At 37.8% G+C, this 27,335-nt stretch overlaps 1 protein-coding gene across 1 annotated transcript; it reads left to right on the top strand.

The window, feature by feature from the left end:
• On the top strand, positions 1-27,250 carry LOC148848714 (puromycin-sensitive aminopeptidase-like). Its single transcript, XM_088949819.1, has 33 exons — positions 1-315; positions 1,072-1,152; positions 1,281-1,322; positions 1,593-1,733; positions 2,061-2,136; positions 2,708-2,784; positions 3,311-3,427; positions 3,512-3,586; positions 3,678-3,785; positions 3,868-4,080; positions 4,195-4,256; positions 4,399-4,426; positions 4,518-4,604; positions 4,726-4,751; positions 5,149-5,212; positions 5,326-5,406; positions 5,874-5,921; positions 6,038-6,056; positions 6,229-6,233; positions 6,372-6,383; positions 6,486-6,542; positions 7,076-7,185; positions 7,267-7,347; positions 7,462-7,645; positions 8,876-9,024; positions 9,156-9,294; positions 9,401-9,547; positions 9,660-9,741; positions 9,863-10,038; positions 26,275-26,385; positions 26,471-26,587; positions 26,711-26,782; positions 26,910-27,250. Exons 1-33 carry the CDS (start codon positions 238-240, stop codon positions 26,988-26,990), a joined length of 2,946 nt encoding a protein of 981 aa, XP_088805945.1. The 5' UTR covers positions 1-237; the 3' UTR covers positions 26,991-27,250.
• Positions 27,251-27,335: the final 85 nt, after the last annotated feature.

Here is a 27,335-nt window from a genome sequence, read left to right as displayed (position 1 = left end):
GACGTGTTTTACCCTGGTCTGGGTGTATTTTCCTTGTTTGCCTATAGGAGGGTTTGGGCCTTTTGGGTTCATTTTTTTTCCTTACTGGTTCATTAGGTTTTTACGATCTGGCTCATCTGGTTGTTGTTTTAATTTGCGTCGGTTTTCCTCGTTCATGTTCCTTGGGTGGCTTTGTTGGAAATAGTTTGATGTTGCACTGATAGGATTGGCAGTAGATTAATCAGGAACATCAATTAAATGGCTCGGTTGGTTCTGCCGTACACAGGCTCGAGCTTTGCAAAGATGGGTCTATTCGGCTTAATCACCTCATATCCTGTGATTCTCCGAACCTCATTTGCCCATTCTTCTCTGCATTTTTTGGTGACAACTTGTTTATGGGTTCATCCTCATTGTCAGCTTATTTCTTTTGCCATCTTCTACTATTAAGATGATGCGTACTTGCTTGTTTGATTGTTAAGAACTAATATCGTTGCCTAGTTTTCTTCTTCTTTTGGTGATTACTTATAACACTTACACATGCCACGTAAAATGAAATGATTTTCATTTCCGTTCAAGGAACTTGAACTCACAATGCCATCATTCATATGGTGGCCTTTATAGGTTACAAGGAAACACAGATTTGTTTATTTATTGAGGTCCTCAATTCACCTTATTTTGTATCTTTCGGTTGGTAACTGGAAGTACCTGCATTATAGATAACTAGCTTGTGCCTCTTAGATGCAATAAAGGGTCAGAATTAGTTCCTTTGATTCCATATAACATCCAAACATGCTTTCAGTGTTTGTTGATTTTTGATCTATTTTTTATTACTTCGCTTACATTTTAGTCATGATTGCCTCAAACATTCTTATCATTGTTACTTTCCTGAAAATTTACAAATGTCAACCCTTTCTTTTTGGTTTGAAATGAGTCCAGGGATCATATCACTTCTTAATACATCTATTTCCTGCTCATATTTTAAGTGTTGGAAACACTGGTTCCCCTTAAATACATGCATCATGCATGTAAAATAATCCTGGGAATTGATTATACTTTATTCACATTTGTAATGATTTGAGTTCCTTATTGCAGATTAAGGCCACTCGCCATGCTAGTTCTTTTCAGCTGCCAGTGAAGAATTTCTCTAGAGCCAGGCAATATTTTAGACCAGAGGTTAGCAACTAATTCTGCATTGGATTGCTAGAATGCAATTATGATTTGCATCTTGTCCAATAAGTGGACTTCTGAATTACAAAATTTGTTATTTGGTTCTCATCTTATTATTATTTTTTTGCTTGTAGGTTTCTCATCGGAGAAATAGACCTTCATTTCCTTCATCAGCTGTAAGTTTTGGTTTTGAAATCTTTTTGTTCTTAGACAAATTGATTCATAAATGATATTTGTCATCATCAGTTGATTGGACTTGCTGAGGAAGTAGGACATTGCAGATGCCCCTCCAGTAAATAAAGATGTTTCTAATAAGTAGAGTACTAATTATTTAAATAAACCACAGTATCATGGAACTGCCATTATTGTACTTCTCATATATATTGAATTTATTCCTCTTTGTGGTTAACGTTATTGAATGTGTGAATGCCTCAACTTTGTTCCAGAGTACTAAGCAAGCCGGCAGAAGGCTGATTTGTTCAGTTGCAACAGAAACACCACCAAACCAGGCTGAGGAGTCCAAAATGGATACACCAAAAGAGATATTTCTGAAAGATTACAAGTTGCCCGATTACTATTTTCAGACAGTATGTAGGCTGTTTGGAGTTTTGTTAACATATTATTTAGATATTTCTACTTGTCTCTGCATGTCAGTTGTTGCATTTCCTCCTAGATTATGTACTTCATGGAGGCATTTTTTTGATCAGCAAGAAAAGATATCTTAATAAGTGAAAGACAAGTTACAGCAAGAAAAGGTTAATTGTATTTCATGGAGGCATTTTCTTATGCATTTCTGTCTCCTTTCTTGGTGATATATATATCATACAAGAACTTCTTGATCTGCATCCTGTTCTAGTTACTCCTGCCCAAGTTCTATCACTAGATTGATCTTTCATATTTGCTTTGTAACTCAGGTAAAATTGAACTTTTCTCTGGGAGAGGAAAAAACAATTGTCTGTTCAGAAATAACTGTTTTCCCCAGGGAGGAAGGTAATTTGCAATAATTTTTTGTTTCAAGTGTCATGATATTCTATTGCATCATCTATACAGGAGACATTTTCACCCTTCAGAATAGGTTTTGGTTGCTAAACATGGAAATTAATTTGGCTTTCTTCAGTTAAATGGTCAAAATCTTGTAAGTAAGATTCTGTGATGGATTGAAAAAAAATCTCAATCATACATCTAGCATAAGTATGTAACTAATGTGAACGATCTAAACAGTGAGCAAAATACCCCTAAAACAAGATATTCCCATCAATGCACCTTTACTTGTCTGTAGACGTAGCTTGCTCAAATCATGTTTGAATTGTGCAACTTGAGCTCATTAGATAGATAACCTAACATTCTTTCAAATGTGTGCTGAGATCAATGCATTTAGAGATGATGGCATTGTGACTCATCGATCATGAGACTTGATGCCCTGCTTTGTAGCCTATCATATGCCATGTGTTCATTACCTATTTTCTTCTGCATCTTTGATGCTTTTCATCCATATAACACATAGAAATGGTTCTTCTTTTCTATTCTTTGCTTTTTTCAATTCATTTGTTTTCTGCAGCAGGTATTGCATCTCCATTAGTCTTGGATGGGCAAGATTTAAAGCTACTATCAATTAAAGTTAATGGAAAGGAATTGAAGGTATGCAATTATTCATATTATCCTTCCTAGTGATTGACATTATTTTCAATTTTTTTTGGAAGTTTAATGTTAAAAAAGCTCTTCCATATTTTGATTTTTTATATTGATGTTTCTTTTACTTTTTAACTCTTGATTCTGAAACCTTTTGGCTTGTTATATCGTGATACCAGGACAATGTCAATATATACATTATTAGGGAATGCTCTCAAACAAATATTTATCCCCCCCAAAACACAATATCAAATATTACTTAAGGGTTGTGATGACAACGGGTTATAGTCAATTTCACCCTGATCCTGCTCAATTTATTCCCAACCCCAACCTTACCCAGTCTGCCCCAGGAGGGAGGTGGGCCTGGTGGGGGTGGGGAATAGTGAGATGAGGCAGGTAGTTAGAGGAGAAATGATCTTTTATCTTGTAATTTGTTTGAATACGGAGCTTTGCTAGGCTTAAAAAAAAGGAGCTTTGCTAACTTATTTTATGTTATTTGTCATAATTATTTTGTTTATTTGTTTATTCTTTGTAGGTAGAAGAATATCATTTGGACTCACGCCACCTGACACTCCTGTCACTGCCAAGGAGCACCAAATTCACTTTGGAAATTGTTACTGAGATATATCCACAGAATAATACATCTTTAGAGGTGAATGTTTATTAGTATCTGTGAGTTTCTATACTGCTTATGTCTATTATTAGTCCTCATATAATAGTTCTTCCTTTTCTGCAGGGGCTTTACAAGTCCTCTGGAAACTTCTGCACACAATGTGAAGCAGAAGGCTTTCGGAAAATTACATTTTATCAGGTCAGTTCAGTAACAAAGAATTGGTTATATGGATTTTTATTGAACATTATTTTTTAGAGAATTCCTTAAATGGATGCTTTTGTGCTGTTAGGATCGTCCTGATATCATGGCAATATACACATGCCGTATTGAAGCTGATAAAACACTGTATCCTGTACTATTATCCAATGGGAATCTTATAGAGAAAGGAGACCTTGAGGTGATGCTTTTTTTTGCAGCAATTAGTGAATTCAGTTTTCATGCTACTGTCTCCTGGTGGTTACAATTTCATGCCATTGCAGGGTGGAAGACATTATGCTGTTTGGGAGGATCCTTTCAAGAAGCCATGCTATTTGTTTGCCTTGGTTGCTGGACAGTTGGAGAGTAGAGATGACACATTTATTACCTGTTCAGGGCGGAAGGTGTCCTTAAGGATCTGGACCCCTGCACAGGATCTGACAAAGACAGCTCATGCCATGTATTCACTCAAGGCTGCCATGAAATGGGATGAGGATGTTGGTTTCCATCTTCTACCTTGTTTTTGTCTGCAATTTCCTAGGGAACTAGTTGAATGAGAGTCTAAAACAATACTATGATGTTTCCTTTTATTCTTCTTTACTTGGGAACAGGTTTTTGGTCTTGAGTATGACCTGGATCTCTTCAATATTGTGGCTGTCCCAGATTTCAACATGTAAGTGCCAGGGCAGGTTTGCTTGGGTCTATTGCATCTCTACCTGTTTGGACTGTTCATTTATTTTCTAGGATGAAATAACCGTCACAGTCATCACCACCTTTGTACTGATACTATATCTTTTTCTTGCTTTTGTTTACAGGGGAGCCATGGAAAACAAGAGTTTAAATGTATGGCTAATTCTTCAAAATACCTACCTCATTTCCTGTTCTTTTTCCCAATTATCCGTCTCAAAATTATATTTTGAATGCTTCTCAACAGATATTCAATTCAAAGCTTGTCTTGGCATCTCCTGAGACTGCTTCAGATGCAGATTATGCTGCAATTTTAGGAGTTATTGGCCATGAGGTATGTTCTATTGCATTTAGGATTTTTTACTCTTCGATCCTTGCCATTTAGGAATATGATCTTAGATGAATTGAATTCATACTGATTTCTTCCTGTCCTTTATGTTTTTTATTTCTTGCAGTATTTCCATAATTGGACTGGTAACAGGTTTGCTCATATCTTTAATATTCCCTTCTAAGTTACTAAAACTCATTATTTCTTAAAATATTATTTAATCTAATATTGATTGGTTCCTTTTTTTACCTTTGTTGCTTTGGTCCTGCTTGTTTCATTTTAATGAAGGATAATTTACTGATACTATGAACCATCTTTTTTTATGAATTTGAATTGAGAATTTTTTTGGATGCCCTCTAGCAAGATTCGGTGTATGTCTGTATGGATGTACCCATGTACATGCATGCACATGCGTGTGCTTGTATAAGTTAGTAAGTGTGGATAGATAAGTATTTAATAATGTATTTTCAAATTAAAATGTTCACTTCTGGAAATGACACTATCTTGTTGCATCTGCAATGCTATTCTAAAAATCTAAAACTTGTGGCAGAGTTACATGTCGTGACTGGTTCCAACTCAGCCTAAAGGAAGGTTTGACTGTCTTTCGTGATCAGGTTTGAGACATTTTCTGCTCTAGTTGGTTTTTCTATTAGCCTCTATAAGAAGTGTCATCATATGCACCTAATTCTTTTTGAGATGAGCTTCTGAATCATGCTGCGTTTGCTAGGAATTTTCATCCGACATGGGTAGCCGTACTGTTAAGCGTATAGCAGATGTTTCAAAGCTCCGCAGCTACCAGTTCCCTCAGGTACTAATGCTCGTTGTTTTCTAGTAATGATATCTTTATTATGTTCCTTCATTTTATTATATGTTCAGTCATAATTGTGTTAGCTTGTTTCAAGAGTTTGAAGTATTGTTTCCTGCAGAAGGAATGCCTGTTTACATATTTGATCCCTCCATGTTTTATATGGTCTAACTTCCAAATAAAAAGAATAATATAAAGGACAGCTCAATGCATAAGGCTCCCACCAATGTGGGGTCTGGGGAGGGACAGATGTACGCAGCCTTTCCCCTGCACATACAGAGGGGCTGTTTCCAAGATTTTAACCCTGGTCACCCAGGTCGCAATGGAGCAACCCAACTGTTGTGCCAAGGCCTACCCTCATAAATAGAATAATATTTTATAGTTAATTTTCCTTTCATGTATTTGTGTTTTGCTACATTAATGATAATTAACTTGCTATATTAATGCTTGCACTTGGTGGTATTCTCCAGGATGCTGGTCCTATGGCTCATCCTGTACGTCCACATTCATATATCAAGGTCCGTGGTCATTGTAACACCCTTTCTCCCAAAGAATAAGTTCTTCCTTTAAAATCCTAGTTTTTCTAACCATCAACTGTTACATGTAACGATATATTTTCCTTTTTCTTTGACAGATGGACAATTTCTACACTGGTAAGTCTGTGAAATCTTGATATTAAATCTGGGGATACTGGTTATATGCAGAAGTTTTCATAAGTTGAACCTTTTCTTTTCTTCACTTGTTTGAAAACTATGCCTGATGTTGCACCTTATGATTGATTGTGATTCAAATCTGTATGGCGCCTTTATCAACTCTAACCTGCAGTAACGGTATGTCTCACCAACATGAATATATTCCTCTTTTAGATTTAGATTTCTTGTCTATATTCTAACATTATTTCCCTTCATTTCCTCCATATGCAAATGTCTAATGGTATTTTTGTTATTGCTGGTGGCTTCTTGATGCAGGTTTACGAGAAGGTTTGGACTTTGGATAATAATTTTCTTCTTCTTTCTTCTCTGGATTTTGTAAGCTATCTATGGGTTCTATGGATGGTGACTTCTTGTTCTCCTATTTCACAGGGTGCTGAAGTTGTCAGGATGTATAAAACCTTGCTGGGGAGTCATGGGTTCCGTAAAGTAAGATAGACAATCTATGTTTGCCTTTGTTCAAATATTTGGAAAAAGTCATTTTTGTATTTAGGCACCTATTAGTCTTAGTGATCAACCAGGCCAAACCAAAAAGAGGATACAAGGAGCATTGAGCTGGCCAGGTTACTGAGCCTGAAGTATATAAGCTCTGCTCAACTTGAGCAACCAAGTCTACTTGGCTAAGCCAATATTTGCCTTCCTCCTTGTATGGAGATCCAGTTCTTTACATAATGTATGTTCTGGTCAGAAAATATGAACAGATTTCCCCTGGGTACGGTGTGAACCAAGTTAGCATATAATAGAAGAGAGGACTTATGATGTTACTATAATAGACAGTAGTGTTTAAATGATAGAAACATATGACGTGGGATGTATTCTGTCAGGGCTACAATTTATTTAGCATGTGCCGGATCTCTCTTCTTTGGGTTGGTGCACACACACAGGGAGAGAGAGAGAGAGGGGGTGGGGGGGGGGAGAGGGAGAGAATTTTTATCTGATACTGAATATTTCTCACATTTCAGGGCATGGATCTTTATTTTAAGAGGCATGATGGCCAAGCAGTGACCTGTGAAGACTTTTTTACTGCAATGTGTGATGCAAATGATGCAAATCTCTCTAATTTCTTATCATGGTATTTCTATTCTCCATCCCTTCACTTTGTCATGAATGGTTCATCTGTTGATGTTTCTGATGAACTAATAAAAAAATTCAGGTACTCTCAAGCGGGGACACCCCTTGTCAAAGTTACTTCATCTTATAATGCTGAAGCACGGAGTTATTCTTTGAAATTCAGGTATAAATTTAAAGCTTTCGTGCAAATATATGTACTTTGTACTTTTGCTCACCATACCAGTATAAGTTTTTTTTTTTTTTTTAATTTTTTCTTTGTGGATGGTCTTCTTTACAGTCAAGAGGTGCCACCAACCCGAGGGCAGCCAGTGAAAGAACCAATGTTCATTCCTGTGGCACTAGGTCTTCTTGACTCAAATGGGAAAGATATACCTCTCAGTTCAGTATATCATGACGGGATGCTGAAATCTATAGAAAAAAATGGTGAACCTATATATACTACAGTTCTTCAAGTAAAAAAGGTCAGCTTTGGTTCTCTAAGTGATCTGTTTATCTCCTTATTATAGTTAATATGTTTTTCTTCCTGGTGTAAAATAAGTGCTTAGGTTTCCTGGGTTTTGTAAGATCTTGGTTTCAGTTAGGTTGACCTTCTGATCTCTGGAGAGGATGTTGCATATCAACATTCTACTTCTTTTATGATTTTCAATATTTTCAATATTGCTTGCTTCTATGAAATATTTTTTTTGGTAATTAAATAAAAATTCAGGTTTGGTTTAGTCTTGTCCAACATGGATTCATTTCTCTCTCAATGTAATGCCTGCTTCAAGTGGGGATCTTCGTCTCCTCGAAAATTTGTAGTGGAATATGTAATAGTGTCATGTTGGCATGATATCTTTTGGGGGATATAAAAGATCATGAGCACATAAGGTGGAGGTGTGAGGTAATGTGCTAAGATCTTGTGATGCATGTGGCATGAACTTTGAGTATGAGGCTCAAATGTCACAGGATCTTATTTGAAGAACTATACAGTATTAAGATCTTTAAAAACAGAACTAATTCTATTCATACAAATCCTTTAGCATTGTTAGAATCTCTTAATGTAAAACAAATGCTTGGTGGGCTTTGTAGATACTAAATATTTAAACAAATCACATGGAAAACTTAAAATTGTCTTTTAGTCCGTTTTATGATGAGATCCCTCCTTTAATCAGTGCATTTGATTTTGGTAAGCAACAGAGATAAGTTTTATTGATGACATAAAGGAAGATACCTGCAGCAGAGAACAGTACTGCAGGATAAAAGAAACAGCATTGTTGCTGTCATGTATAATTAGTCCATGAAAAACATGTGCTTGTCATAAGGCATCTCAATCTTTGCGGCATTAAGCTTGAGCCTCAGGTTGCGTTCCTTAAAGCCTTGCTTCAAGGTGAGCCTCAAGTTTCACATGGCTTTTAAAACACTGGTTTGATGGGAATGAATGCGATGATTTGACCTATCTCCTTCCATTTGGGCTAATAGGTTTGTTCTTTCTATCTTTCTTCATGTGGTTAGTGCAATTTTGTTGTTATAAATCAAACAGCAAAATGATAGAATATGGAAAAATTGCTTCTGTTTTCCAACTGATAAAAATAACTAGATATGTTTGTAGTTTCTTTTATGGTTATTGAACCTGTGCCTTGTAACTTATCTAGTGATGCAAAATGGAAAATCCCCTATTCTATATGATTAACTTGTATATTGGTATTAAGCAGAAAGAAGAAGAATTTGTATTCTCTGATTTGTCTGAGAGACCAGTACCATCTCTCTTGAGGGGTTTTAGTGCTCCTGTCCGTCTTGATTCGGATCTCACTGACAGTGATCTATTTTTCCTACTTGCTCATGATTCAGATGAGTTCAACCGGTAGGTATTTCCCATATATTATCCCTTTTTCTAGTTTTTGATGGAGAGAGAGGCTGCATTTTCTTTCTTATTTAGTTATTTCTATATAGGAAGGCATCTTATGATTTATAATATATAATTCTTTCATCCAGTTGGGAAGCAGGACAGGTATTGGCAAGGAAACTGATGCTCAGCTTAGTGGCTGATTACCAGCAAAATAAACCATTGGTTTTGAATCCAAAGTTTGTGCTTGGTATCAAAAGCATACTTTCTGACTCAAGTTTGGATAAAGTAAGAAAAACTATAGCTTTTCTCAGTTTCTGTCAGGATATGGGACATCTCAATGAAATTACAACATAATTTCCTAATCTGTTTTGTTTGCCTTTGCTTTTTCTAGGAATTCATTGCAAAGGTAATAACACTGCCTGGTGAAGGGGAGATCATGGACCTGATGGAGGTTGCAGATCCTGATGCTGTTCATGCTGTTCGATCTTTCATCAGGAAGCAGCTTGCTGCAGAATTAAAAGCAGAGTTTCTCAAAACGGTAGGGATTGATTAGAGTTATAAAAATCTGAGAATTTCCTTTTCTTTTTTGTTCCTTTTCCTTTATCTTAGAATCTCTGCAGGACTTTTGTTTGTAATTCTATACATAACAGGTCCAAAACAATAGAAGCTCGGAGGCCTATGTGTTTAATCATCCTAGTATGGCCAGGCGTGCTCTGAAAAATGTTGCTCTTGGTATGAGTCTCTACGGAGCATAATTTCTACTTATCACCTATACCAAAGCTAACTGCTCTTTTGCTGATTTTTTCCTTTTTCCTTTTTCTTTTCGTTTTTTCCCTTTTTGCTTTGTGTATAGCTTATCTTGCTTCTCTTGAAGATATGGAATTCACCGAGCTTGCCTTGCACGAGTACAGATCTGCTACAAACATGACAGAACAGTTTGCAGCTCTGGCAGCCATAGCCCAGAATCCTGGTAAAACTCGTGATGATGTTTTGGTTGACTTCTATTCCAAGTGGGAACATGACTATCTGGTGAGTCCCACCCTCATTCCAAAATCACAATAACAAACTGCCTTTATGAGGCCTTCGTTGTTTTCTCTTTTTGGATTTTCTCTTTCATCTCCTAGTTGTTTGTGTTCGATTGAGGCACTTTTGCTAATTTAAATTGCCTAAATAACATCTCTAAACAATTTCATTATTAAATAAAAAAGAATGAATGGGTATTCCTCAAATAGATTTACTACATGAAAGCAAAACTGATTCAAATTGCTGATACCTTGGTGGTTTTGTAAATAACTAAATATTCTTTAAAACCCATATGTGGACCTTTATTTCTTAGTTGTCTCAACTTAAAGATGCTACCGATTTCTAGTCTTGGCAAATGGTGGAGAAATAGGTGTGAACATTGGGCCATGCTGGCTCAAGGTCCAGCTTACCCAGCATAATTGCTTGGAGCTAGCATATATGGATGTCATGTATATTTAAACTCAAAAGGAGCCTTGTCCCAATTCCCAGTTCAGCACATCCCTTTGTGGCATCTTAAAGATCTAGAGGAAGAAAACTAGATGGTTTGCTAAAGTAGACTAAATCAGAGTAATACGGCCCCCCAAAGACACGTAATTCCTCTTCCTAGCTGATAACTTCTTGGTACATCTTTCAAGATTTGGACTCTAAAAGCTTCCTTCCCGTTGGTTGGCTCCTAAAGGCTTACCTAGATATTTCAACGGTCAACTAGTGGTAGGAAAACCTAAGGCCTATGCAATCCCAACCATCTCCTCCTCCCCAAAGCTCAATCCCACTACATAGCTTTTTCTTCAAAACTGATCTTCAATTTAGAAACAAATTCAAACATTTTATCACTTGCTTCTAATTTCTTGCCTTTTGAGGATCAACACTCACAAAAAATTATTGTATCACCGGAAAATTACAATTGTGTAACAACCGTGCTCTCTCCCCCAATCTTCCAACCTTTAAAAAGGCCCAAGCTATTAGCTCTTGAGATAAGACTACTGAACATCTCAGCTACCAAGGTAAATAAGAAAGGAGAAAGGGGATCCCCTTGCCTCAACCCTTGGTTGTTAGAAAGAAATCTCTAACCACTCCATTAACTAAGAATGAATAATGACAAATTTTCAAACCACCTTCAATCCAGCTACACCATTCTCTCCAAACCTAAAGTTTCTCGAAGTGTCCAATAGGAAAGACCAATCAACCAAGTCATAGGCTTTCTCCAAGTCCAACTTACACATCAAATCTTTCTTCTGTCCATTTCTTTTAAAATCATCCACACATTCCTTAGCTATCAAGATTTGGTCTATGATCTTTCTTCCTTAAATGAACGTCCCTTGGGCGTAGCTTATTAAGACAGGAAGAACTAGTAATCTTAGAGACAACACTTGGCCAAAATTTTATAAATGCTAGTCACTAGGCTAATTGGTTTGAAATCTCTTGATTGAATGGCACTTCCCTTCTTAGGAATCAAGGCTAAGAAAGTGGAGTTAATCCCTAGACTAATGAAGTGTTCCTTGGCAAACTCCTCAAAGACTGCCCAAAGGTTTGATTTAATAATCTCCCAACAATCCCAATAAAATCCATAGTGAATCCATTCGGTCTAGGAGCTTTTGATCTATTCATTAAGAACACTGCTCCCCTAATCTCCTCCAAATCAAAATCCCTTTCCAATGCTCTTGCCATATCAGGATTCAGCCAAGGCCATTCCAGTCCTTCTAAAGTAGCTCCCACATCCTCTTGCCTTTTAAAAATTGTTTTGAAGTGAGCCACAAAAAAATTAGCAATTTCTTCTTGATCAACCAAAGTTTCTCCATTCACTTCCAATTTCTCCACAAAGTTTTTTCTTCTTCTACCATTAGCAAGTTCATGGAAAAACTTAGTATTACCATTCCCCCTCTTTGATCCATTGGTGCTTTGATTTCTGCCTCCAACTTATCTTTTCCCTCAGTAAAATTTTGTCCAATTCTTTTTTCAAACACCATCTCAAAGCCTTATCTTCCTCTCTTACCAAACCTTGACTCTCCTTAACATCCAATTGCTCAATTTTAGAAGTTACAAGTAATTTCCTCTCCTCAATTCTTCCAAAATGATCTCTATTTCACTCTTCGATTTTACACTTAAGCCTTTGTAACTTCCTATGAAACTTTACACCTTTCCACCACACCGTTCCTTTACCTTATGGATGTCAAGGAGTGTAAGCCACATATTTTCAAACCTGAAGGGTTTGGGGCCACTTAGATAATCTTTAGTTCCAATACTAATTGAGCAATGGTCAGAACTAGTTTTGGTAAAGCTCTTGTCACCAAGCCTACCCAATGTTCTTCCCATTCTAGATTGAAAATAAATCTATCCAACTTTGAGCAGGTGGGTGGAATTTTCATGTTGGACCAAGTGAACAAACTCTACTGAGTAAGAATCTCCTTTAGCTTGCACTCCATTATGAACTCATTAAACTTCCTCATGCTAGTAGAGACTACCTGATTGGGATTATTTGTCTCATTAGTAAACATAACAACATTAAAGTCTCCACCTAAACACCAGGCCCATTCCACAATCCCTTAATATCAAAATGCTCCTCCCACATTTCACCCCTCTCTCTATATCTATTGGGACCATAGATGTTTGTCAGCACCCAAGTAAAGCCGTCACCCGGATTCTTGAATTTTAGGGAGAGCGAGAATTGACCTATTAATTCTTCCAATGACTCCACAACCTTAGTCCTTCACATTTACTAAGCCTACAGAAGCGTCCCATGATGGTATAAAGGACCAACCTATAACTCTAGAGCCCCAAACCCTTCTCACCAATCTTGTATCCATTTTTGCCACTTTTGTTTCCTGTATCATCACTATATTGGTATTCTCCTTCCTAAGCAGATCCTTTACTACATGCCTCTTCCTAGCATTACCAACCCCCCTAACATTCCAACTAATTATTTTCATGTCAACTTATATCAAGACCACCCTAACCAACTTAAATCCTCTGCTACATCATATTTCAATCTCTTTACCTCAGTCAATTTTTTCTTCCTTTGAGCTTTCTTATCTCCTCTTCCTTTTGGAATAAACTTTGACATCCTTCAACTCTTCACCTTCAAACCCAGATCCCCTACTAGTTCAACCAAAGGTCCCCTCCCTTCTCCCTAAGCTCCAATATTAAGTCCCTCTCCACCTGACCACCCTCCTGTATTTCAGGTTGGCCCAATTTCTCCCTTTTGCCAAATGTTCTTATTTCTTAGATTCAAGGGTTGATGCCAGTTCAGTTGTAGCATTATTATGTATAAAAAGACATAACTATCATACTAAGAAAAAATTGCCTTTAAAATGAAAATTGTTGACATACACATATACATGCATACATGTAGAAAGAAAGAAAGTTAGATGCATAAATATACATTTATGGATGCATAGTTACATATATGCATTTTGTTTACACACACATGCCTACGTACATAGATCTATCTATCTATCTATCTATCTATATACATGTTTGTATTAGTACTTACATAAATACATGTTTATATAATATCTATACATACAAATACGAAGTTAAGTTGGGTTGGCCAAGGCCTGAACCCTAACCGACCCAAAGTTAAGTTGGGTTAATACTTTTCAGCTCTAACCCTAACTTGAACTTCAACCTAACCCAACCCAACCTGACTTTTTTGGGCTGGCTTTGGGACCCAACCCAAGTTGTAGCCCTAAGGATATTGCAGCTGAAGGAACAACGGGTGGTATGGTGATTGTTTGGGATCCAAGTTGTTTAACTACTCAAGGAGTTGAGAAAGGGGCAATTTTCAATCTTGGTTCTGTTTCAATTGGTGGAGGATTAATTAAATTGGGTGATGAAAGGAATTTATGAGCCACATGAAAGTAGCAGGAGAGTATATTTCTGGGAAGAGCTGAATGGGATTAGGGAGAGCTGGGAGCTTCCATGGGTTATTGAGGGAGGATTTCAATATAGTTAGATTCACACATGAGAAGAGGGTTGTAACAGAAGCTGTGGGTGTATAAGAGGGTTCTCATAAGTCATCAGAAGATGGGAGATGGTGAGTTTACCATTAACGGGTGCTTGATACACTTGGACAAATAATCAAGAAGACCCAGTCTTGGAAAAATTGGATAGGTTTATAGTGTCATTGGATTGGGAGGAAAGTTTTCCAAATATGTCTCAAGAAGCTTTGCCTTGACCATTATCAGACCACTCACTAATTTTATTGGATTGTAGAGGAATACTAGTGATTTAAAACCCTCCATTTAGGTTTGAACACGTGGTTGGAAGAATAGGGTTTAATGGAGCAGATAAAGAGATGGTGGAAAAATGTCATGTAGGAGGGTCTACTAGTCATGTGTTTAGTCAGAAATTAATTCTTATGGTCAGAACTGAAGAGGTGGAGCAAACTGATCTTTGGAGGAGGGAAGCAAAAAGGAATGAAAAATTGGAAACAATAGGGAATGTGGATAGAGCCGAAGAAGGGAAATTTCAAATGAGGAGAAACAAAAAAGAACCAAGACAAAGATGGAGCTTGACAAGTTTTGTTATCAACAAGAAATCAAGTGTGGGCAGAGGTCAAGGTGCTTGTGGTTGAAACAGGGAGATATAAATACATCCTTCTTTCATAGAATGGATAATGGGCGAAGAAGACAAAACCATAATAAAAGATTGGAGGAAGATGGGGAGGTGATTAGGGGTGCAAATGGATCGGATCATGATCCGGTTCAATCCGAGATCCAATCCTATTTGGTCGAATTCAGATCACCCCTGTTCGGATCTTCGGATCGGATTGGATAATATGATCCGATCAGAAATCAGGTCAGATTTGGATCACCCCCTATCGGATCTGAGAAGACCCGATCTGATGTATATTATATATTTATAAATATAAATAATATATAATACATATATATGTTATTTATTTATTTATAAATATATTTTTGTATTATATTTTTATAAATTTGTTATATTATTCATTTTTTTATAAAAAAACATGTATATATATATAACGAAAATAATTAAAAAATACTTGCATTTTTTGTTTTTACTTTATTTAAATTAGTATATTTTATTTTTTCTTTTAATAATTTATTAATTTTTAAAGAAAACAAGTAGGATCGGATCAGATCTGAATATCCAACTTACCGGTAGGATTCAAATTCAAATTGAGTCCTATCAGATCTGATCGGATCTTTGGATCGGATTGGATCTGACATGAACAATGTCGGATTGGATTTGAATATACCCCAATTAAAATCCGGTCCGATCCGTTTGCATCTCTAGAGGTGATTTAAGGGGACAGGAGGATCAGGGGCATGACAATTAACTATCAAGAGTTATGTAAGGAGAGATGGATGCAATGGCCTAGGCTGGATAGGTTAAATCTTAGGAATTTGCCAACTCAGGAAGCAAATTGGCTGGAAATGGATTTTTCTAAATAGTTCTAGAAGCAATAAGCAAGATTGAAGGAGATAAGGGACTGGGATGAGATGGTTTAACAATGGAGTTTTAGAAAAGGTGCTAGAATTTTATTAAGAGTGATTTGATGAAGGTGTTTGAGGAATTTCCTAACAACGGGGCTTTGGAAAGGAGTTTAAACTCAACTTTTGTTTCTTTCTTCTTTTTTTTTTTTTGATCAATAACTTGAAAGATTCATTAAATAGAAAAAATTAGAGTACAAGGACTGTAAATACACAGCAGGTATGCTCTCTTTTACAATTGTGCCCAGAAGATATTTTCTCTCCCCACCCCTTGTTTAGATAAAGCATCAGCTAGGGAATTGGCACTTCTCTTATTCCAGCTGAAAGATACTTCCATGTTTCCTGTTAACCATCTAAATTTCTTCTTTTCATTGTTGAAGTTCCAGAACTTCATCCTCTCTATCTGCAGTCAACTCATTACCAACTTTGAATCACCATTAACAATCAACTTCCTTATGTTCATTTGCTTTCACCCTTTGTACATTGTTTTCTTCTAGGAAGAAGAGAAGAGAGGAAGAAGAGAGAAGAAAGAAGAGGAGGGGAGATAGACTGTTTCAGAAGCCAGACTGTTTCAGAAGCCAAAACTCTTGTTGGTGGCAACCAGCTCTATATTCATAACAATTAGATTAAAATTAAAAAGTAAGAAGTTACATATTTGCCCCTGGTGACACACCCTAATAAAAAGCAATAACAAAAGCTGTAAACAAGATGACAGCACTCTAGAATTGACAGCAGGAATAATTGTAACAGTAGAAACAATCCTCAAATCATTCTAACAACACTCCCCCTCAAGTTGGGCTGAATATATCTATCATGCCCAACTTGTTGCATAGCTCATTATGTCGCAAGTATGGAAGTCCCTTTGTGAGAACATCAGCCAGCTGCTCCTTGGAGTTGACATATGGAGTGCATATTTCACCCTTTTCCAATTTCTTTCTTATGAAGTTCTTGTCCACTTCAATGTGTTTTGTCCTGTCGTGTAGGAGTGTAGGACAGGGTTAGTAGCAATGTTTATGGCTGCCTTGTTATAACAGTAGAGAGACATAGGGCTGTTAATTGGGAACCCAAGCTCCCCTAGTAAATTCTTCAACCAAAGAACTTCAGCCACCCCATGTGCCATAGCCCTGTACTCAGCTTCAGCACTAGACATTGCAACTACATTTTGTTTTTACTCTTCCATGTCACTAGATTTCCTCCCACAAATGTGTAGTATTCACTTGTGGATTTCCTGTCATCCATAGCACCTACCCAATCAACATTTGTATAGACTTCCACTTTTAGATGGTTGTGCTTTTTGAAAAGCAAGCCAGTTCTAATACTTCTTTAAGTACCTGAGAATTTTTTCTGCAGCCTCCATATGTGGTGTCTTAGGGGAATGCATGAACTGATTTAGAACTCCAACTGGATAAGCTATGTCCGGACGTGTCATAGACAAATAAACCAGTCTTCCCACTGGTCTTTGAAATTGTTTCACATCTTTCAGAGGTTCATCATCACAACCACCCAATTTGTGATCAACATCCATGGGGGTGTCCGCTGGCTTTGCATCTAGCGTGCTTGTGTCTTGTAACAGATCTAGGATGTACTTCCGTTGAGAGATGAAGATACCTTTTTCGAGCAGGCAACCTCAATCTCAAGAAAGTACTTTAGAGGACCTAGATCCTTTGCCTAAAATTGGGAGGCCAAGAACTCCTTCAACTTTTGTATTTTAGAGTTCTAGTTTCCTCTAATGATGATATCATCCACATACACTATCAACACTGTAACATGTTCTTGTCACCTCTTAACAAAAAGTGTTTGATCAGACTGACATTGTTTGAATCCTACCTGTTGGACTGCCATATGAAACCTACTGAAACCATGCTCTAGGAGATTGTTTTAGGCCATAGAGACTTTCTCAACTTGGACACCTTATTCTCACTTCCTTTGGCATAGAAACCTGGTGGTTGAACCATATAAACCTCCTCCTCCTCTAGATCACCATTTAAGAAGGCGTTTTTTTACATCAAGTTGATGCAATTCCCAGTCAAGATTTTCAACCAATGATAACAAAACCCGAATTGAATTCATCTTTGCAACTGGGGCAAATGTCTCATCATAGTCAGCACCATAAACCTGAGTGTATCCTTTTGCTACCAGCCTTGCTTTGTATCTTTTTATTGTTCCATCCGCCTTGTGTTTAACTGTAAACACCCACTTACACCCCACAGAGTCTTTCCCTTTTGGAAGATCCACCAACTCCCAAGTGTGTGTGATTCTTATGCAGAGCATTAATCTCTTACTTCATAGCATTTGTCCATTTAGGATAAGTCAAAGCCTTTGCCACATTTTTGGGTATGGGAGCACTATCAACAACAGATAAGAAGGCATGCTGAGGGGGAAATATGATATGGCACAGTGGGTAATGGGGTGTTTGGTGGTACATGATTTGACTCCCTTTCTATGAGCAATTGGGATATCAAGATCATCCACAACCTAAATGGGAATAGGGGAATCAATAGGGATAAGGGTGCTTGGCTCATTTGGACTTACCTCTTGGGAATCTGATGACATCAGTTGCTCAGTATCTGGTAGCTCTACATCTTTAGAACACTACTGGCCTTTACGATGTGTACGTAAAAAAACAAAAAGCGAAGCTGGATCTGGAGTAGAGAGGAGAAACTCGGCAAACTTGCTTTTCCTCCTCCATACTACTCTTCCCCTGAGAAGCAGGGTAGAATGGGTCAGACTCGAAGAAGGAAACATCTATTAGAGACAAAGTACTTGAGACCAATGGAATCAAAACACCGATACCCCTTTTGAGAGGAGGGATAGCCAAGGAAGATACATGGAATAGATCAATGATCCAACTTGCCACGAGGAGTCAAATCATGGACAAAGGCACAACAACCAAACACTCTCATAGGAATGTAAAATAGAGGAGATTGAAGGAACACCAGCTAATGGGGGGACTTGTAGTTAAATACTCTAGAAGGCATGCGATTGATGACATACACAACACTAGGTACAACATCTAACCAGAAAGGTTTCAACGCATTCATATGCAACATCATCCCTCATGCTACTTCAAGAAGGCGTTTGTTCTTTCTTTCATCAACACCATTTTGTTGCACTATTCTCACACATGAGCTCCTATGAAGAGGTCCATGGGAAGCAAAAAATTCATTAAGCTCACCATGGAAATATTCTTTTGCATTGTTTGATTGAAAAATCCGAATCACAATATGAAATTGTGTGAACACCATCCTTTGGAAGTCCTTTATAATCTTTGGGACTTCGTCTTTGGTACGCATGGGAAATATCCATGTATATCGAGAAAAATAATCAATTAGTGTGATAAGGTACTTGTGTTTACCCTCTGAAGTTATAGTAGTAGGTCTCCAGACATCAGAATGCACAATACGGAAAGGGAAATTTGCTCTTTTATTACTTGAATGAAAAGTTGTTCTATATTGTTTACTCAATTGACATGTTTGACACTGAAAGTATGACACCAAACACGACTTAAATAAAAAAAAGGAAACAAGAACTTTAATATTTCAAAGGACACATGACCTAAACGATTATGCCACAAGAAAACTACTCTTATTGGACTGGCCCAACTGACTGTGTGACTTTGGAGATGACCTAGCTGAAGATGACACTGAGAAACCAACATTGTTGTCGAGAGTGTAGAGACCATCTACTTAGCTTCCTCTACCAACGTCCTCCCAAAAGTAAGATCCTGAAAAATGCATGAACTAGGAAAAAATGTTGCACCACAATTTAAAGAATTTGTGATACTACTAATGGAAAGCAAATTGATAGGGAGTTTAGGTATATGCAAGATGCAATACATTATTAAGGTTGAGGCCATGAGGAAGAGATATTGATCCCTGGCCCGTAATGGACGAGAATGATCCATCTGCAAATCTCACTTTATCTCTTCTGGGCAAAAGGTTGTAAGACTGGAAAAGATTTGGCTTACTAGTCATGTGGTTAGAGGCCCCTGGGTCAATAAACCAAGGGGAATCAGTGATTGTGGAAACAGGGAAAGCAGAGGCTATGTTACCTGATGTAGACGCAAATGAAGTAGAAGGGGTACTAGTAATTGAGTTGTCCATCTAACGTAAAGCCCTACCATATGATTCTAGATGATTATAGGAGTTCATGATAACCTCGGGGTCAAAACCTGTGGATTGTTCCCATGTAGCACCGGGATTACCAGTAGACTGAGAATCTTGAGCTGCCACATTTGCTGCATTGTACATTTGTACTTCTTCTGACCCTGCACCTTACCTTCCTCTTCCTTTTTCACAGCCCACTTTGGTTTCCCAAAGAGCTCCCAACATGTGTCATGAGTATGTCTTGAATGCCAGTAGTGAGTGCACCATAACTTGTCCTTTTCATCAACTTTCTTGGCATCACTCTTCTTTCCTACATTAGTGCCACTTGTTGCAGCTAATGCAACCTGCTGCTCCCCCACTTGTAACCATTATACTTCGTCTACTTTCCTCATATTGGACCAAGGCATACACCTCTTGAACTGAGGGCAACTCACGACTTCCCAAAATCTGAACCCTTAGAGGCTCATACACAGGGTTCAATCCCAACAGGAAGGCAAAGACTCACTGCTGAGATACTAACTTCTTATAAGCCTTGGCATCATCATCATTCTCCCATTCTACAGTTTAGTAGTGATCCAACTCCCTCCAAACAGAGGTAAGAGCTGAATAATATGCTGACAAACTATGGTCCTCGGCCTGTAACTAGTAATTCTTACCATAGTATCTTTGCTCAAAATAGGTTATTTTGGCTTGTTGCCATATTTCATTTGTAGTCTCTGCCCATATAAATTCTTCTTTACACCTGGTTCCAAGGCTACAAGGAGCCAAGACATCACCATACTATTCTCTTGGTCCCACCTATCATGTTCAGCTGTCCCACTCTTGGGTTCTTTCACACCTTTAGCCCACTCTAGGTAGTTCAGACCATTCAAAGGGGTGATTGGCATTGGGAAAAACATATTATCAGCACCCATACCAGCTGTACAACAGGTTATGTAACCCTAGATGAAGCTGAATCTTCAGCTGCCATATTAAGCAGGTTCTTCAAGTCAAAAAAGAACCACTGATGTACCCAGAAATATGTCTTCACCCTATTTCTACCACCCAACACAAGTAGGGCACAAAACACACACCAATCTGCCTCCTATAATGGAACACCACTGCTGAAACACTACGAGCGAAAGGACAGCACATACCTGTCATGAAGGAGTCACACAACTCCTGTACAGAACCTGTATGAGGTTGAACATAACAAAAACAAAGTCTCCACAGCATTGGCTCTCACCAGCTAGGGTTTCCTTGGTGTTACGACCAAGGAAGAGTCCAGAGAAAACAAAATCAAACTATTCTGATCAGTCTGATTGAGTTCTTTCACTTCACAGTCCAGGAAATTGAATGAGAAGGGATGTGGTTCTGAGAACAGAGAATCCTCCTATTGCCCAGGAAGTCGCTCTGATACCATGTTTTCTTCAAGGAAGAAGAGAAGAAGAGAGAAGAAAGAAGAGGAGGGGAGAGAAAGACTGTTTCGGGAGCCAAAAGTCTTGCTGGCGGCAACCAACTCTATTTTCATAAAATGAGATTAAAATTAAAAAGTAAGAAAATACATATTTGCCCCTGGTGGCACACCCTAATAAAAAAATAACAAAAGCTATAAGCAAACTGACAACACTCTAGAACTGGCAGCAGGAATAACTATAACAGCAGAAACAATCCTCAAATCATTCTAACAACATATATCTCCATCATAGCCAACACTTCTGCTTTAAGGGCGTCCCCCACCCTAGCTGGTCCTGAACATAGTCCCATTATCTTGCCTTCCTCATATCTAAATACACCACTAATACCTGAGGGTCTTGGATTTCCTCTGCTACTACCATCAAAGTTAAGTTTGATGACCCCTATTCCTGGTGGAGACCAACAGCAATTGATGGTAGTCTTACTTGAGCAAGAACCTACCACTTCCCTCCAATTTCTGATGAAGTGATCCAATGAAACATTTGAAAATGTTTCTAAGGATTTTAGCCAATGTTTGACGCTAATTGTTATTGTTTCAATAATGTCCTCTTTACTTCTCTCCTTCTCCAAGAATAATCTTGAATGCCTTTCTTCTCAAACTGTCCATATTATTGCTGCTCTTGTACATCTCCACATGAGTCTCCCCCTCTTCTTTGGCCACACAAAGGTAGTTGGAGCAAAGAGGCTTTGAGCATCCACTGGAGGATTCCAGTTACATCCAAACAAGGAGAAAAACCATTCCCAAATAAAAGCAGTAAAAGGACAACAGATTAGTAAGTGGAAGCAACTCTTTCCATTGGGCTTGCACAGATACACCAATGAGCAGATAAATACCATTTTGGCTGCTTTTTCTAAAGTAGATCACAAGTATTAATCTTTCCACGAACAATTTCCCAACTAAAAACTCCAATCCTAGGAGGAATAACCTTACCCCATACCTCCTTAACTGGAAAAGAAGGCAAAGAACTTGTGGAGGATTGAGACAAGGCTGCAAAAAAGGAAGCACAAGAAAAAGAACTTGAGAGAGTACCAAGTCCAAATTTGGCTATCAGACTTGGACGGGTCAAGGTAAACTTATTCCAAGGTTTGAAGTAAAGTGAGTACATTCTGAAGTTCACAATCTCTTATACCCCTTTGGAATCCCAAATCCCAATTAAATCCATTGTTTGAGGTATAAGGAACAAGGAATTTGGAAATTGGCTCATTTTTAAAATGAGTGAGTGCAAAGAGTGAAGGAGATAGTTCCTTTAGAGGAGAAGACCCCACCAGTGTGTTGCTAATTTTTGCAGAAAATATTCTTGGGGATTTGTTTTGATAAGTAACTGAATATATGTTGAAAGAGGCTCCAACTTCTCAGAAAGAGAAGAGCCCGAAAAACATAATACAAAGGATTATGGTTACCACTACAAAACAACACCCAGCATATTAAAGTTTACAAATTACAGGCCGGACCTGGGCAACCCCAAACTAAAAACTCTTTCCCCACCCCTGCCCTTGCTAAGGAGTCTGTCAACACATTTGAAGACCTAGGAACCCAATTGAATGGGGCATTCAATGATGTTCCAGTTGCTACTGCCCCCCCTCACCAGCTGCCTAAACTCCCAGGGTAATTGATCTTCAGCTTTCATCCAACAAATTACAGTTGGAGAATCCCCTTCAACAATTGCATCTCTCCACCCCTGCTGCTGTAATAATCTCAACCTTGAATTACCGCAAGCAATTCTGCTCTTAAGGCTCAGTTTGGAAGGAATGCAAATACAAATTTGTAGAGTACAAAACCTTGTATTTTGAATTATTTTGTATGTATTTGTACAGTACATTTTTGTTTTTGTGCTCTTTCCAAACTGAGCCTAAAGAATTACCCTCCCCTGCTGGGCCTGTGAAACTAAGAAGGATATTACCATGCTGATCTCTGACAGCACCCGCCACCCTGAGGGTCCAGGGGGTTGACATATGCAACTTGGGGAATTACACCATGAGATTTAAGATCTGATGATCTATATTACATAAGCCTATAGCAGATATTTAAGATCTGATGATCTATATTACATAAGCCTATAGCAGATATTTAAGATCTGATGATCTATATTGAGGATTGACACATGCAACTTAAAGACTATCTCTAAGCCAATGACAGGAACCAAAGAGCAACTTTTGCAGAAGAATCCAAGATTGTGTAGATGGGGTTTCAGATCCAAAGGTTTGGGGTCAGGCCCATTAAGATGTTGAAGAAAACAAAGAAAGTTAATAAAAAGAGATTTCTGTTTACTGGAGAAGCCGAGTAACCAAGCAAAACCATTCTGCAGTGTTAAGTTGGAGTTTAGTGTTCACATGTTGTAAGTTTTTGTCAGTTATTGGAGGTTTGATATTTTTGTTGTTGGGTTCAGTTGGTAGTCTATCTTTTGAGCTGGGGGGTGGGGGTTGAGTTTGTAACCTGTTGTGGTAATATGGTTATTTGTTTGTTTGTCCTGGTCGGGTGTTTCATTCTTTATTTTGGTTTGGAAAATTTGTTGGTTGGGGTGTTTTTTTGGTTGTGATGCTGTGAGATTGGAGTTGGGTTATGGTCGGGTGAAGGTTTGTTTTCTTTCTTCTCCTGGGTGACCTCTGGTCACCTTTCTTGTAATCTCTCTTTTTTTATAAATTTTTATTTTACTATAAAAAAAATCTCCATTTGTTTAAGAGAGTCCACACAATACTGTCCCAAGCACCCTTCAAAAAAATTTGAAGAAAATCCACCTAAATATCAAAATATTGAAAGCTCTATTTTCTATCTAGAAGTCACATGGTTCCACAATGCTAATAAATCCTTGCTATCTTCTATAATTTTTTTCCTAGCCCCACAAACCCAAACCCTAGGATTAAAATTTATAAGTCCAAATCTTTTTCAGTTTTCTTTAAAAATTGTTACTAGTCTAGCCTTTGATCATACCTTCTGTACATCACCTAGTGAAACACTTTTTGTGATTTATTTGTTTGGTATAGAGTTAGACAATTGGCTCCAATTTGCAACCATGGCCTGGAGTAAATTTATTCTCCATGTGATCCTGATGCCAATGCCCTTGTCTGATGCAAACTTGTTCGGCCAGTGATATTAGCATCTCTCTCTCTCTCTCTCTCTCAATATAAAAGTTGTCCTTAAAGGGAGGATCTATTTTGATCACATAGCAGTGGGTCATGAGACAGTCAGATCTAGAGCAGATCCAGCCAAATACATGTCCATGTCCACAGGTTTGGATCCTGGTCAGATCTCACAGGGTGGATCTATACCTGGTCTATTTATACATTTGGTTTCTCTTTCTTTCTTTCTTTTTTCTGGTTGTTTAGACCAGGTTTATTTCCAAATGTCAATCTTTTTGGTGATCCAAAATCACTAAATTATCTGGGTGTAGTGGTGGCACTCAACTCGGGACCAATAGGTTATGGTGACTCAATACAGGCTGAATCTCTAGCCCTACTTCAAGGTCTAAAGATGGCTGAGCAGATAGGAACAACAGACTTCGAAATTGAAGGAGACTTACTATTGGTCATCTCTTGGGCCAAAAACATCACATCAGTACCTTGGAAGCTCAAGTTTATTTTCAGAGAAATTGACACACTTGCAAGGAAGTTCAACTAAAACAAGGGTCAAATAGATCTTCATTGCATTGGGCAGAATAGTAATTGATTGCTGGAGATTGCAGTTTATTCCTCTGCAATCTTTATCTATTGTATCTTAATTTCTCTGTTATTAATGAAAGTTTTTTACTGAAAAAAATCACTAAATTTGGGTATGGAACAAGGTTGGATCTCAGATATTTCAGTTATTTTTTTTTCAATGAAGGATGGGAACTGGGGAGAGGCATATGGAGACTCCTTTTGAACCCCAGACTAGGTTACTATATGGAAGGTTCCTAGGTAATTTAGGAGAGCTTACTAAATGACCTGACTATGTAAGGTTTCTTTTAAGATACCACACATTTATTATGGTGAATTCTAGCATCCCAGGCTTGACCATTATGCATCCTTTAAATCACAAACAGGACAAGGCATTACACCCATAGGCCCCTGTATTTGCATGGGACCCATTTGTTTTGTCCTATTGTGTTTATGGGCTTTGTGATGCTAATCTTTTATGTCTTGCCAACCTGCATAGTCAGGATGGGTTTGGATCCAGCACCTTGGGATAAGTGGGTGAGATCCAACTTGACCCCGCCAGGCCCAGTCCGATTCTCACCTCTAACAAGAATGCATAAAAAGTTTATCTGCTGTTAATTTTTCATGCAGTGCATGGGGAATACTCTTACTCTTGATTGTCTCATAAGATCTGAAACTACCCATATATGCCTTGAAACCGTAAACATCATGGCCATTTGTTTGTTAACGAACCAATATAGACTGGTCTGATCTCATTAACTGTTGAATAAGCGATCTTGCTTTTCAGTATTTATCCAAGTTCATAGAATATATACTTGTCATATGGATTTGGTGTTAGCTTTCAACTTGAAGAGAGAAACTGATTTTCTTCTCGCATTTTAACCTTAACCTGTTTGTCTGGTGTGGTTGTTGACTTGTTGCTAACAAAAGAGCAAGGCTTTTGTACAAAACATTCTCTTCAGTATTAACAAAACATTCTCTATTCAGTTGAGGGCCATATTGACTGCACCACCAACTAGATGTTCATTGTTTATCATAGTGGTTGCCTGGGGTCACTAAACATAGACTAGGGTGACTAGTGAACTTACAAATTTATTTCTAAGTTACTTCTATTTTGTTTGTATTTATTTTTGATCATATAAAATTGATGTCACAAGTGCTTTATTTTGCCATATGAGTGTTAGTTACTTTATGCATTTGTGGTAAAACATGGTTTGGTGATGGTGTGTACAATAGAAACAAAGCAGAAATCAAGACAGTTGAGGAGTTCTTTTTGATACTTCAATGAGTAGCAATCTGTTGGTATGGAGTTACTACAAATGAGACAAGACTGAAACAATCAAAGTTGCACTCTTTTTATGAGAAGCAAAGGCTACAATTCCCTATATTAGCCTACCCAACCTTCCTTTATGTTTGCAAAGTATAAACTAAATGCCTTACATCATTCTTTTGTTGCATATCCGCAGTATGTATTAACTTATATATGTGATTGTATCAATATCTTCGATTTAGAATACATCTTTGTGGTCTAGGCACTGTCTAGTCATTGCCTTGGACACTGACAACATTCTTATTATTTTTTGACTCAGGTTGTGAACAAATGGTTTGCTCTTCAAGCCATGTCAGACATTCCTGGTAATGTCGAGAATGTTAGGAACCTCTTGAAACATCCTGCGTTTGACTTGCGTAATCCAAACAAGGTGACTGCATACTCTCTCTGTTGATGAAAGTTTAATCTGAATTTGTATGAGCTTCAACTGAAGTATTATTCTTGTCCTGTGTTAGGTATACTCGCTCATTGGAGGATTTTGTGGATCACCTGTGAATTTTCATGCAAAGGATGGTTCTGGCTACAAATTCTTGGGAGAAGTAGTGGTTCAGCTAGACAAGCTAAATCCACAGGTGAGTTTAGCAAAAAATACCTCTTGAAAACCTGATTGTTCTTTTCTATACATACATCCAATCCAACGTAGTTGTAATTAACTCCATATGTATTTGTTTTCTCCTTACTTGCATGGTTTGCAGGTGGCATCCCGGATGGTGTCTGCTTTCTCAAGATGGAGGCGTTATGATGAGATCAGGCAAAAACTTGCTAAGGTAACTAACCATCGCAATCTATCTCTCTCTCTCTGTCTCGTGTATTGTGTAGCTGCTGGTATGGAAGAAAACATTGATTTTGCTTTATCTATGAGCATCGTAACGTTGATACATATTGTATTTACAGGGACAACTAGAGATGATATTGTCAACTAATGGGCTTTCAGAGAACGTGTTTGAGATTGCATCGAAAAGCTTAGCTGCATAAATGTGTTGCCAAGCTATTGCCATTGTTGAAACCGATGTATTTTAAGAAGATTCGACGATAGCCTTAAAAAATCATAGATGCACCATGCGTTGTAAAAGGTGCCATCATATAGAAATAAAGTCTGGCTTGTTTCTTTGTAGTGCACAAACTCACAAAGGATGTTTCTTTGTCTCCCTCTTTTACTTGCCTTGCCTGGAAATATGTATTTTTGGTTTTTCTCTCCAATATTTATCTATTCTATATCGACTTCATGATTCAAAGTATGACAGCCCTCTTTACAAATTGTTTCAGGTTTCAGGCCATCTGTGGTTGTGGTATTAGCCAAGGTTCAAAGTATCATTAGGT

The sequence above is a fragment of the Nelumbo lutea genome, chromosome 6, assembly GCF_056320005.1.
Source record: "Nelumbo lutea isolate HS-2025 chromosome 6, American lotus-T2T, whole genome shotgun sequence".
NCBI lineage: Eukaryota > Viridiplantae > Streptophyta > Magnoliopsida > Proteales > Nelumbonaceae > Nelumbo > Nelumbo lutea.
The sequence above is the reverse complement of the archived record's forward strand: the minus strand, read 5'-3'. Positions and strand labels throughout refer to the sequence as shown.

What these genes read in the sequence shown, in the direction of transcription:
- LOC148848714 (XM_088949819.1), top strand. Translation starts at nt 238, where the DNA reads ATGGCTCGGTTGGTTCTGCCGTACACAGGCTCGAGCTTTGCAAAGATG. An exon ending in GGAAAATTACATTTTATCAG is followed by an intron (nt 3,587 to 3,677) that starts GTCAGTTCAGTA and finishes TTGTGCTGTTAG; the next exon opens with GATCGTCCTGATATCATGGC. An exon ending in AGTTATTCTTTGAAATTCAG is followed by an intron (nt 7,348 to 7,461) that starts GTATAAATTTAA and finishes TCTTCTTTACAG; the next exon opens with TCAAGAGGTGCCACCAACCC.